The following is a 14,090-nucleotide window of genomic DNA, read 5'->3' on the forward strand; positions in this document are numbered from 1 at the left end:
GCTGGCAGGAATCTGGCAGGTAACTGGCAACAGGACCAGAGGGCTGAAGCAGAGTAGTGAACAGTGCAACAACATTGCTCGGGCACCTCCATTTTGGAGGAGGTGCCTTATATATGGTGAAGTCCTCCGGCCATTGGCCGGGGACTCCTTAGGATGGCGCGCGCGGCCCCTTTAAGAGGGAGGGAGAGCGCGCGCGCGCCCTAAGCACAGTGGCCGGGAAGGAGCGCGCGCTGCCAGCAGAGCGGGAGGAGGACGCCGGGCACGGAGCAGAGAGGTGAGGGGAACAGCGTCCCTGCCTAGCAGAGGGCAGGGACGCCGGCGCTACAGTACCCCCCCCTTTAGGCCCCCCCTTTTTTAGGCCAGACAGAAATTTAGCTAGGATAAGAGGGGCATGGATGTTCTCCCGGGGCTCCCACGTTCTCTCCTCAGGACCAAACCCCTTCCAATCTACTAGAAAAAAGGTCTTTCCTCTTACCCTTTTGGTGGCAAGAATGTTCTCTACCTCAAACTCGTCCTCAGCAGAAACCGGAGCAGGAGGCGTACCTGTAGACTTGGAAAAAGAGTTAAGTACCACAGGTTTGAGGAGAGATACATGGAAGGAGTTAGGGATCCGTAAGTTGGCCGGGAGTTTCAATTTATAAGCCACCGGGTTGATCTGACTGATGACCTCCAGAGGACCGATGAACCGAGGCCCTAACTTGTAAGAAGGTATCTTGAGTCGGACATATTTAGATGAGAGCCAGACTTTATCTCCAGGACGAAATTGTGGAGGATCCAGGCGTTTTTTGTCAGCGTGTCTTTTCATCCGTTCGGATGACTGAAGGAGTGCGGATCGGGTACTCTCCCAAATGGAGGAAAATTTGCTAACGAGAGATTCCGCAGCTGGGTTGTCCACAGAGGTGGAGACAGGAAAAGGAATCCGAGGATGCTGACCGAAGACTACAAAAAACGGGGATTTGGAGGAGGATTCGCTCTCGTGATTGTTATAAGAGAACTCGGCCCATGGTAGGAGATCCACCCAGTCTGAATGATGGGCATTAACGAAGTGCCGGAGGTAACTGGTCAGGTTCTGATTGATCCGCTCCACTTGACCATTGGACTGTGGGTGGTAAGCGGAAGAGAAGTCCAGGGTGACGTCTAGCAGTTTACAAGTGGCTCTCCAGAAACGTGAGGTGAACTGTACCCCACGATCCGACACGATGTGGAGGGGCAGGCCATGAAGACGGAAGATGTGGCGGATAAAGTCTTTAGCCAGCTCGGGTGCAGACGGGAGGGCTGGCAGGGGAATAAAGTGAGCCATCTTGGAAAAGCGCTCAGCGACCACCCAAATGACCGTACAACCGGCGGAGACGGGGAGATCAGTTATGAAGTCCATTGCTATATGCTGCCAGGGGGCAGCAGGAACAGGAAGCGGAAGGAGGCGACCGGCTGGCAGGTGTCTCGGGACTTTGTTGCGGGCGCAGGACACAGAGGCAGAAACAAAGTCTATTACGTCCTTGTGCAGGGTAGGCCACCAGTAGTGCCGGGCAATAAGCTGGAGGGTCTTTTTCTGACCGGCGTGGCCAGCTAGTTTAGACGAATGGCCCCAGTGTAGGATCTTCTTCCGATCAGGTACTGAAACAAACGTCTTACCGGGAGGGAGACGATTTAGACTCACGGGAGCCACCTGCATTACTCTGGCGGGATCGATGATATGTTTAGGTTCTTCCTCGAGATCGGACACCAGAAAGGATCGGGACAAGGCGTCTGCTTTGACGTTTTTGTCAGCCGGGCGAAAATGAAGAACAAAATCAAAGCGAGCAAAAAACAAGGACCACCGGGCTTGGTGCGGGTTAAGTCTCTGGGCATGCTGGAGGTAAGCCAAGTTCTTGTGGTCAGTGTAAATTATTACCGGGTGAAGAGCCCCCTCGAGTAGGTAACGCCACTCCTCCAACGCCAGCTTGATGGCCAATATCTCTCGGTCTCCTATGGAATAGTTGCGCTCAGAAGAGGAGAAGAGTTTGGAGAAGAAGCCACAAGTTACCATTCTCCCGGAAGATGATTTTTGAGTAAGTACTGCTCCGGCTCCAGAGGAGGAGGCGTCAACTTCCAGGAAGAACTGCTTGTTGCCGTCCGGGCGATGCAGCACCGGGGCGGAAGAGAAGGCCTGTTTTAGGGAAAGAAAGGCCTCCTCAGCTTCGGGCGGCCACTCTTTGGGATTAGTACCCTTACGGGTGAGAGCGGAAATTGGGGCAGTCCGGGAAGAGAAGTGTGGTATGAAGAGGCGGTAGTAGTTAGCGAAGCCCAGGAATCGCTGAATGGCCTTCAACCCCTCCGGTCGAGGCCATTTCTCGATGGCAGACAGCTTCTCTGGATCCATTCGTAGGCCGGTCTGAGAAATAATGTAGCCCAAAAACGGAAGCGAGGTCTGCTCAAAGAGGCACTTCTCGTATTTAGCGAAGAGGTGATTCTGCCTGAGCAGGACCTGACGAACGTCCCTCCGGTGAGTCTGGAGATCCGGAGAGAAGACCAAGATGTCGTCCAGGTACACCACTACGCAGGAGTAGAGAATATCCCGGAAGATGTCATTGACCAACTCTTGAAAGACGGCAGGAGCGTTACAGAGACCAAAGGGCATTACCAGATATTCATAGTGGCCGTCCCGGGTGTTGAATGCCGTCTTCCATTCATCCCCCTGACGGATACGAACCAGGTTGTACGCCCCACGGAGGTCCAGTTTGGTGAAGATTCTAGCCCCCCTCAGACGATCAAATAACTCCGGAATGAGCGGAAGGGGGTACTTATTCTTCACCGTGATCTGGTTAAGGCCTCTATAGTCTATACAGGGACGGAGAGAGCCGTCCTTCTTTTTGACGAAAAAGAAGCCTGCTCCCGCCGGGGAGGTAGATTTCCGGATGAATCCCCTGGCCAGATTCTCCTCAATATATTCGGACATCGACCGGGTCTCAGCAGCGGATAATGGATAAATACGCCCATGGGGAGGAGTAGTACCAGGTAACAGGTCGATAGGGCAGTCGTATGGTCTATGAGGGGGTAGTGTCTCTGCTTCCTTTTTATTAAAGACATCAGCATAAGACCAATAAGGAATCGGAAGTCCAGGTAGATTAGCTGGGGTAGGAGAAGGACGGACGGGATGGACGGGAACCAGACAGGTCTTATGGCAGTCCTGTCCCCAGCGAAGGACTTCTCCGGTCTGCCAGTCAAGCACGGGTGCATGTCTCTGGAGCCAAGGTAGGCCTAGCAAGAGGGCGTGGGAGAGTCCAGGCAGAACATGAAAGGAGATACTCTCAGAATGCAGCATTCCCACCTGCAGAGTAATGGATTCGGTGAGGAGTTGGATGGGGCGTGGTAAGAGACCCCCATCCACGGCAGCAACAGACAAGGGTACAGCCAGAGGTTTGGTGGGGATGCGGTATTTCTCTACCAGGGACTGTGAAATAAGAATCCCGGCTGCTCCAGAGTCAAGTTGGGCTAGTTCGAAATAACGGTTCTCCCCGCAGACGATTGAGACTGACAACAGCAGAGATGGAGAGGATTTATTCTTGTCTAGGTCGACCTCTCTGAGCGAACCTAGACACAGGCGTTTCCCGACCTCTCCGGGCAGGTACGGATCCGGTGCTCCTTACTGCCACAGTAGAAGCAGCTCCCCTCGGCACAGCGTAAGTCCTGACGGGTTTTGACCATCTTGGTCTGGTCGACCTGCATAGGCTCAGGAGAGTGTACCTGAGTAGAGACGGAGGGAGTGACGGGTTTCTGAAAAGTAGGAGCTAGACGTGGTAACCTCCTCTCACGGGTGACCTCTTTGGCACGCTCCTGGAACCGTAGGTCAATCCGGGTGGCAAGAGTTATTAAGTCATCGAGAGTGGTAGGGATGTCCCGACCGGCAAGTTCATCTTTAATACGGCCGGACAGACCCTCCCAGAAGACGGATACCAGAGCGTCGTTATCCCAGGCCAGCTCCGAGGCAAGGGTACGGAACCGTATGGCATATTGGCCCACGGTGAGACTTCCCTGACGGAGGCGTAGCAGTGATGATGCGGATGAGGTCTTCCGTCCGGGTTCGTCGAAGACTTTCCGGAAAGCCGTGAGAAAAGCAGGCAAGTTGGACACCAGGGGGTCTCCTCTCTCCCATAGAGGATTTAGCCAGGCCAGGGCCTCCCCGGTGAGATGGGACATGATGAATGCAATTTTGGCTCGGTCGGAGTTAAACTGGTGGGACAATAGTTCAAAGTGCAGGGTGCACTGATTTATGAAGCCCCGAGCCTGGGCGAAGTCGCCTCCGAAGCGAGGAGGTGCAGAAAGCCGGGGTCCGGGGTAGGATACCATGGTATTAGTGGGCAGCGGAGCTGCCGGATTGCGAGACATGGCACTGGCGGAGGTTGCTGGTGGAGCAGTCAGAGTGTCCAGGCGAGTATTGACATTCCGCAGGTGACCCAGGATGGACTCCTGTTGGGACCTTTGACGGGACAGTTCATGACACAGGTCCGAGAGCGAGGGAGCTTGGGTGCCACCGGGTTCCATGGCCCGAGCAAACTGTAACGGGTCTGGGAGGCGGAACCTCTGAGCTACTATACAAGGGGGCGGTCCTTGTAAGGGAGCGGGTGGTGACCAGGGAAGACGGGCAGGAAGTCACAGCAGGTGACCGGGACAGTCTCTGAGTGAACGGGCTGGAGGTCACGGCAAGTGACCGGGGCAGTCTCTGAGTGAACGGGCTGGAGGTCACGGCAAGTGACCGGGGCAGTCTCTGAGTGAACGGGCAGATGGTCACGGCAAGTGACCGGGGCAGTCTCTGGATGAACGGGCAGATGGTCACGGCAAGTGACCGGGGCAGTCTCTGGATGAACGGGCAGATGGTCACGGCAAGTGACCGGGGCAGTCTCTGAATGAACGGGCAGATGGTCACGGCAAGTGACCGGGGCAGTCTCTGAATGAACGGGCAGATGGTCACGGCAAGTGACCGGGGCAGTCTCTGAATGAACGGGCAGATGGTCACGGCAAGTGACCGGGGCAGTCTCTGAATGAACGGGCAGATGGTCACGGCAAGTGACCGGGGCAGTCTCTGAATGAACGGGCAGATGGTCACGGCAAGTGACCGGGGCAGTCTCAAAATGAACGGGCAGATGGTCACGGCAAGTGACCGGGGAAGTCTCTGGGTAAAGGGTTGGTACGACCTGTGGCGGCTGATGATAGACGTGAGCTCCCAGGTGAGCAGGCGAGAGTCTCTGGATGAACGGGTGGTCACAGCATGTGACGGCGGAGCCTCCAGGAAGACCAACAGACAGGCGGCAGATGAGCGCTCCCAGGTGAGCGGGCAGAAATCTCTGGACAGGCGGGTGGTCACAGCACGTGACGGCAGAGCCTCCAGGTAGGCTAGCAGACAGGCAGCAGATGAGCGCTCCCAGGTGAGCGGGCAGGAGTCACTGGACAGGCAGGTGGTCACAGCACGTGACGGCGGAGCCTCCAGGTAGGCTAGCAGGCAGGTAGCAGATGTGTGCTCCCAGGTGAGCAGGCAAGCTGGTCCATAGACAGACTGACAGGAGTTGGAAGGCAGACCGTCGGACCTCAGGCAAGCAGGCAGGTGGCTGAAGTGCGCTCCCAGGTGAGCGGACAGGCTGGTCCTTAGACAGACTGACAGGAGTAGTAAGGCAGACCATCGGACCTCAGGCAAGCAGGCAGGTGGCTGAAGTGCGCTCCCAGGTGAGCGGACAGGCTGGTCCTTAGACAGACTGACAGGAGTAGTAAGGCAGACCGTCGGACCTCAGACTAGCAGGCAGGAATAAGACAGCAAGCTGGCAGGAATCTGGCAGGTACCTGGCAGGTAACTGGCAACAGGACCTGAGGGCTGAAGCAGAGTAGTGAACAGTGCAACAACATTGCTCGGGCACCTCCATTTTGGAGGAGGTGCCTTATATATGGTGAAGTCCTCCGGCCATTGGCCGGGGACTCCTTAGGACGGCGCGCGCGGCCCCTTTAAGAGGGAGGGAGAGCGCGCGCGCCCTAAGCACAGTGGCCGGGAAGGAGCGCGCGCTGCCAGCAGAGCGGGAGGAGGACGCCGGGCACGGAGCAGAGAGGTGAGAGGAACAGCGTCCCTGCCTAGCAGAGGGCAGGGATGCCGGCGCTACAGTTACTATGTACACTGCCCCATAGCGTTGTTAGTGAAGCAATATGCATCACTCACAAGCTGTTTTCATGAAAATCGGTGGTAGTATAATGATCTTATATACTTTGTCTTACCTGCTTGTATTCAGTCATAGGGGTGTGATTCTCAGATTCAGTCAGGGGCGGGCACCGCCCATGACATTTGAATACTGCTCCTGGTAAGTTCTAGGTTTGAAGGGCGCATGCTCATTTGCACATGTCGGGCCGCTGGTCCGGAGCATGCGCACTGAGGCTGTGTGATCATCAGCTTCAGTGCGCACGCGCTGTGACCCGTGGACCCAATGCGTGCGCAGTCAATGTATCTTGCGGTCACCGCATGCGCAGTGACCGCATGATACATTGACTGCGCATGCGCCAGGAGCCACAGGTGACAGCACGTGCGCACAGAAGCTGATAATCACACAGCCTCAGTGTGCACGCGCCGGACCAGCGGGCCGACGTGTGCAAATGCGCATGCGCCCCTCAAACCTAGTGCTTGCCAGGAGCAGTATTCAGCACTAACTGAATGTGAGAATCACACCCCTATGACTGAAAAAGAGCAGGTAAGACAAAGTATATAAAACGTTATAACATCATTATGCTACCACCGATTTTCATGAAAACAGCTAGTTAGTGATGCATATTGCATCACTAACAACGCTATGGGGCAGTGTACATAGTAACTAGGACGTGACAGGTTCCCTTTAAAGGTTCATTATTCAATTATATAGGTTTATGTTGTACAAATAATACTGAAGCTATTTGGATGAAACAGTTTTATATAATGGTTATCGGAGTTCTGTTCTCACTTCTTATTAACGACTGATACAACATGACCGATCGAGCCTTGATTTAGTGAAAGAAATGCATTCTGTAAGGCCAAGTTGACAGAAGACAATACACATCTTTCTGTACATGTTAATCACTTTAAGAATGGGTTTCCATATGTTACACTTAGCTTTAGATCTTCCTGCATGTCAGTATCATACAGAAGACTATAGACCACCTTTCATCACTGCAACAGCGGCCCCTCTTTACTTCTCATGCAAGTGGGAATAAAACATTTGGGATGTATGAGACTATATTTTGTCTCCCATAGCAGTCCATAGGACTCTCCTGTCCCATTGTGTGGTTCCTGTATTCATACATGGTCTGGATTCTAACAGCCTATGTATGGATCCAAGAGAACACAGTAAGCTGTTGTAAACCAATGGAAAACTAGTTTGGTCATAAATGAGATAAAAAGATTGTTGGAAAGAAGATAAATATGGAGTTATAGACCTTGCCTTCAGACAAGTTTACAGACAGATTCCACTGTCATTCTGCAGCCTGCTATATACTGTGATGCAGAGAGGCTGTAGAAGCCAACCAATTCAACAGTTTTAGAGAAGCCTTAATGCAAAAATGCATCAGCCTATTGCACACACAGCCATGTCTCTCTACCTTTGTACAGACTGTTTTGTCTTCTCGTACATTACAGAGACCCTGAACACAGTAATCCTTTTAGAAAGGAGGCCATTCTTTGGCCGACTGGGTTGAAAAGCTTCAATATTACAGCTCCAGAACACTAATAGGACATTTCCTTCTAGCTGGACTGCTGATAGTTGAAATCAAAACTATTATACCAATTAAAATCTGTTAACAACAGGAATGGATAAAACTCGGTAGCCTCTAGAAGCAAATAGTATCACTAAAGAGTTAATATGTCATTTCAGTGGCTTGAATAAAGGAACTCCTATAGTCATTTATATAAAACAGATCAACAAGTCAGACATCGCTAGCAAAATTCTTTGCTGATTAGTTTCCAAAAATTGTCCACTCCTGACTTCTATGCTGAAGAAATCTGTACATAGCAGACATAATCCATGGGAGAATCCTCATACAAAGGAAGAAATCTAAGCTAATTTATACCAGCCATAGAAAACTGCTCAGGAAAAAGTAGGGGAAGGGTTACAGACCCTGCTATCAGATAAGCTTACACATAGACACCATTGTTAACTCATTCTGCACTTTGCAATGTACTGTGATGTATAGAAGCTGTAGAAGCTAAATGGTTAAACATTTTTAAAATGCCTACTAGACAAAAATGCATGCACTTAAGTAAGAAAACGTCACCAAAGTTGTCCATATCCTTCATGATTTTGTATTTTTTTGCTTTCCCCTGAAAGCGGAATTAAGAATTGTTTGTTGTAGATCACTTACAATTAATGAACAATTTGATTGCACTGCCCTGGTCCAGTGTCTGGTCTGGTCCTCCATGACAACTGATCTTCACCTCTACACCGCCATCCTCAGCCTACACAAAGTCATGATGTTGCCACGCCTAATAATTGCCAAAGGCACTCAAGTTGCTGGGCCGAGAATGCCAAGTACAGGAGTGAAGACTGGCTGATCTGTAGAACAAAACTAGATGCCGAACCAGGGCAGCACTAAATCGAATTCTCATCTCTACTGACAATGTATTTTCTATCTTCTCTAGATATACAGTCATGAGAAAGGGTAAGCTCACCCTCTTTGAATTGTATGGTTTTACATACTGGAATATAATAATAAATCACCTGGCCCTTAGAACACATTAGTGATAAAGTTATACAAAAAAACGATTATTTCAAGTTACTGCTGGTAAAGGTGGTTCTACAAGCTATTGATTCATGGGGTGTACTAAATTTGTTACATACTGCTTCTGTATTTTGGGCTAGTTTTTGGAAAATAAATAATGACACTGTGAGATTAGTCATGTGTTATTATTTGATTGTGGTTGTACTTACCTAATTTTAACACCATCTATGGACCAGATTTTGTGTTTTTAATTATGTTCCGATATGTAAAAGCCATGACATTACTAAAAGGGTGTACTGTTTTTCTCATGAAAGTATTTATACAATGCCTGTGCTTCCCTATATAATTTACATGTAGGGCTACATAGAGACTGCTCTCTGGACAATACATTTCTGAAATATGCAAAAATAATGATTCAAGCTGGAGTCAAGGAATTATATGAAGACAAAATACCCTTTGATTAGCATGAGGAAACTTACTTACAAGGGAAGTTGTTTCATATTCCTGTACAATGAAACATGAAATTGACTGAGTTGATGTGAGAGTTGTAAAATATTTCTTGAGAATATCTTAGTAGCTGTTGGACGCAATATGCTAAAAGAACACGAAACCTAAAGTATGCCGCCTATAAAACACAGAGGACTCACAAACATTTATGGAAATGTCTCTGTAGGAGTTCTCGGACCTGCAGATATTTGGTCTTTGTAAGAACATTACAGGCATCCTATCAGCAGTATAAAATAGTTGCATACATACAGGCATAAAATTGGGACTGGTCCAGAACCATTGGGACCCTGGAGGTGCTAAGAAAGAGGAAGAACCGAGTTCCTATTTTTGGTAGAGAGGATGAAATGAGCTCAAAGTTACTCTTGAATTCAATGAAAAACAAAGAACCAGCTGAGTGAAGAGGAGCTCTGGCCACTGTTCTATGGGGAGGAGAAGTGCGGTCATGTGCATAGTCACGCTCCATTAGAATGAACTGAGAATGTGGATATAGTCAAACACTTTGACACAACTGTTCCTGTATTTCACAATAGAGAGTGACTACTGCTCTCTAATAAGAGCCACCTTGTAATTTCAGTACTTGGGTGGGAAGTCTCGTTGGGCAAATCCCTAAAGATTAACATGCCATAAAAGTCTCTTGGCAGAAAACCCTACACCTTCTACAGCTATCTGAAGGTTAAGTCTGTGGAGTAACACATGACTGATGAATCAAAACTTATAAGCTTAGTTTTCAGACTTTAACCATGGAGACACGTAGGTATATTTAAAGGGGTTTTCTAGGAATATAGAACATTGGTCCTGAAATAGAGAATGTTCTAAAATTAACAAATATGAATTACTTAACCATTAAATCCACTGCCACTCCAGCGCTTCTGCTCGTGGTCCGTGCTGGTACCAGAAGTGATTAAGTCTGGTCTATCAGTCTCCAATCTCTGGCCTTCGTGGTCACGTGTTGTACATACAAACGTCACGGCCTCATTAGTCAGGTGACTGATGGATGGGACATCATCGCTTTCTGGGACCATTGTGGCATAACATGTATCCACACTCCCAAGAGTCGTGTATATCCAAAATATTATATAAAACACCACAAAACATCATATTCTCACAACAGAAACAACTTCTCATCTTAGGTTCTGTTCTACATATGCTTACATGTACCATATCTAAACAGGAAATTAACCTTTATATGGACACAATGAACAGCAGGACCACTAAATATTCAAGGTGTTGCTATTTTACCATGAGATGGGGAGAACTACAAACTGCAAAGCTGGCAACATATGATCACTATCCACACAAGTCAATGGGATGTATGGAAATAATTATCAGTTCATGAATTGTCTCCAGAAGTAGAGTCCTCTCATGTCTATACCTGCGGAGAATTCTCTCCAGGATTCATATCTTTAATGCTGTACGGTCAACAAGTGAAACATCTAGACGTTCACGGTGAAGGTCTGAGCTCCATGTAGTTTACTATTAGCAGTAGGAGTCAATGACATATTTACAGCTCTAGTCTATGGGAACATGAAACAGTAAATCTTGACCTACTTCATGACGCTTCTACACCTCATCGTCCTCTCATACACAGCAGCCCCAGACAGGTTCAGGTACACATGAAGGATTGTTGCTCTAGTTTACTGACATTATATTATAGATATATATATATATATATATATATATATATATATATATATATATATATATATATATATATATATATATATATATAAATAAAAGAACACATTATTACAGATGACAGTTCTGCACAAATAAAGATTTTGGAGCACACTACCATGAGAAACGTCAATCAGAGAGCGTGCACATTGTGTCATGAGAGTTGACATGCTTTGCAATAACACATATATAGAAATTCAGCAATAAGAGACAGAAATGTTAATTATTTAGCACACAACGTAAAACTTACCCTAGTGTTGTCATGGTCACAATGGTGTACCAAAACGCAGCGGGTATACTAGTGAATTTGCTGTTTAGGGAACCCTTCTCCGCATAAAACATTACAGTGGCAAAGATGATGATGGCCATAGTAAGGGAGAATAGCAGAAAGCCCAATTCAGAGGCGCAGCTCTTAAGAGTATAACCCAAGATCCGCAGGCCTTGTGAGTGGCGGGAAAACTTAAAGATCCGAAAAACCCGGAACACCCTCAGTGTTACAAAAGCACCACTTACGTCCTCATTGTTTGTCATGACCAGACCTATGTAATAGGGCATGATGGCCACCACATCAATGATGCTCATTACACTTCGTACAAACCGGTATCGACTGGGCGCAGCCATCAACCGCAGCAAGTACTCCACAGTGAAAATCATGACGCATGCTGTATCCAGACAGAAAAAGGCCACCACGTAACGCTCACCACAGGGCAACTCCCGCATGGATCCCGGCATTGTACCACATGGTACAGTCTCCAACACATTGGCCATGACGGACACTGCAATGAAAAAGCCAGTTACATAGTAGAATACTAAAGCAAGCGTACTGGTGTGTGGGTTCTCAAACGCTCGCCACATTTTCTGCCTTGCCGACATGGGGGGCAGGGGTCCCTCCATTGTGCTATCGGTTTCAGCATCGTCCAATAATCTCTCAGCATTCTCCCTTCTCCGATCTTTGTATTCCTCATAACAGCAGTCCCCCACGATCTCCGGCATAATACCAAAAAATGCCAGTTCTTCATCGTATGCCGCGATACACTCATGGCGCGGGTAGTGAAGTTTACCTGTACGGTAAAAGTTGAGAATGTTGCGGAAAATGTCCGGGTCCCTATCAAAGAAATATTCTCCTGTATCCTGGTTAAAGAAGAAGTCTCTTTCCGTGCTGCCAAGGAGAGTATCCGGGTAACGCTCTAGTGTGTTCCTCCAAGTTTGGAAGCGGGTACCGCTGACGTTTAGTACAATCAAGGAGTCCTGAGACCTTCTTTTTTCTCCTCGAGGTGGAAGTGGCATAGGGCCTGAAGCTACCGGCATCCAGCCAATGGCGGCTGCTCTTGCGAAGGGTAGCCATGCTGCCACCCCAGCTGCCATGGTGGTGGAGTAAGTAGATTTGGGATGGTACAATAGGCTCTGTGTTTAGAAGTTCTTCTTGTAGGGGGCTCTACCAGACAGTGCAGCAATCTCCATCCACATGTGTCACAGCAGCAGCAGCGTTCAGTCTATGCACAGGGCTGGCTACCATGTGGAAGGGGCACAGGAGGGCACAGGTATGCAGCCTCTGCCAGGGACTGGCACACAACGCATATACAGCCAGGAGCATCACTGCTGGGTGCCATGCCCTGCTTGGGAGGCAGCTCCTACCATGTCGTGCCCAGGTGCGGCACGAGTGGACTGTGGTGGAGCGGCTCCAGCACGTACCTGGACGGGGCTGACCAGAGCAGTCACCGCGCTGCCTGCAGCTCCTCAGCCCGAGAAGCGGCAGCAACAAGTCCCGGCGGCGGCGGCTATCACCGGAGCTCCCAGCTATCCGGGGCCAGTCTCTGCTCACCGGAGCGTGCACTAAGCTCCCCGCTAGCCGGGGCCAGTCTCTGCTCCTCACACCGGGCGTCAGTCCATCTCAGCAGCACGGTAACCCCTCCCCCGTCTCCTGCCGGCGCTCACACACGTGCCGTCCCTGCCGGACAGGTGAGCTCTGGAGCTGCATCCACACAGCCACCTAGCAGCAGCCGAGCGCCGGCATTCTGCAGTGTCCGTGCAGCACCAGAGACGACTCAACTATGCGACCTTATCCCTCGCTATACGGCGCGCAGCAGCGTCTAACCCATAAGACAAAACGGCTCTGCTTCACCGAACAGTTGCCATGAAGTTGCAAAAAGTCGACTAGACGAAATGTATCGTCCTGAGGAGTCAAATCCGGGAATCAGGCGCAGTGTGCTGTGCTGCTGGATGCCACAGGATGGCTACCGTCCCCCTCATGAGCACCCATCCTGGAGGATCGCGCAAGACACGGCGAAGTCCTGCCATCTCACCGCTAGATGGCGCACTAAGTCAGATGTCAGCGTTACACGGCAAGCCGGGCGGCATTAGACGGCAGATCTCAGGAGGCTCCTGCGGGACCAAGTCCTCTTATCACTTAGTCCTCAAAAACCGCAACTAAAATGTTATGAGTAATTCCAGCTTAAAGGGATTGTCCACACTCGTGGTCTGTTAAGACGCAGTAATTCTAGCTTAAAGGGATTGTCCACACTCATGGTCGGTTAAAACGCAGTCAAGTATGCTGAAAAAAAAAAAATACAGCACAATTCCCCAGCGATCTTCCGCTCTGTCCCTTCTCATCGGTCTCCGAGCTTTCTCCAGGAGTACCTGCAGAGGATCGCTAGGTGAATAGGTTGTGTTTTTAGATTTTACAACTCGCTTGACTGTTTTTAAATAAAAAAAAGTGGAAATTCCCTTTAAATGTAGCCATCGCCTAGACCTTGGATATTTCCACCGATCCACATCATATAAAGATCTAATGTACATGAAAAGCTTTGTAATTATGTAAGGCCGTGTTCCCACGTAGCGCGAATACTGTGTTTTTTCTGCTGCGTTTTTTCTTGTGCAGAAAATATGCTGCGAACTAATGTCCAAGCACAATGGCTATGATTTCATGAGAACTCCTGCCCGCTGTGCCTTTTCTGGCACGTTTTTCCTTTATAAGCTTCTAGCATGAGCTTGAGTTGGAAGTGCAGATCCAAAGCTTTTCTTTCTGTACTAAAAAAAACACGTTAAAAATGCTGCTTCAAATCTGCACCAAAACAGATCAAATAAAGGAGAAAACGCAGCAAAAATGCACTAACTAGAGGAGATTGTTATTGCATATTTAGGTGTGGACACCTGCAGAAAAAATGCAGATAAAAAGCATCAGAAAAAAACTAATATTTCCGCAAACAAGGTCT

General features: G+C 49.1%; 1 protein-coding gene across 4 annotated transcripts in view; it reads right to left on the bottom strand.

Annotated features, from left to right (window-relative positions):
- The window catches only part of KCND2 (potassium voltage-gated channel subfamily D member 2), a 677,709-nt gene extending 664,542 nt beyond the window's left edge, over positions 1 to 13,167 (bottom strand). Inside the window, exon 1 of one of the 4 annotated variants that reach the window (XM_073652073.1) lies at positions 11,129 to 13,167. In XM_073652073.1, the coding sequence (XP_073508174.1) occupies positions 11,129 to 12,243 (1,115 nt within the window). In that variant the 5' untranslated portion in view covers positions 12,244 to 13,167. The remainder of the gene's footprint in view (positions 1 to 11,128) is intronic. The other 3 variants (XM_073652072.1, XM_073652075.1, XM_073652074.1) reach the window with 3 other exon arrangements.
- Between the last annotated feature and the right edge of the window lie 923 nt (positions 13,168 to 14,090).

This window comes from Phyllobates terribilis, unplaced genomic scaffold (assembly GCF_046119375.1).
Source record: "Phyllobates terribilis strain yellow unplaced genomic scaffold, ASM4611937v1 Scaffold_11__3_contigs__length_659146591, whole genome shotgun sequence".
NCBI classification, from domain to species: domain Eukaryota; kingdom Metazoa; phylum Chordata; class Amphibia; order Anura; family Dendrobatidae; genus Phyllobates; species Phyllobates terribilis.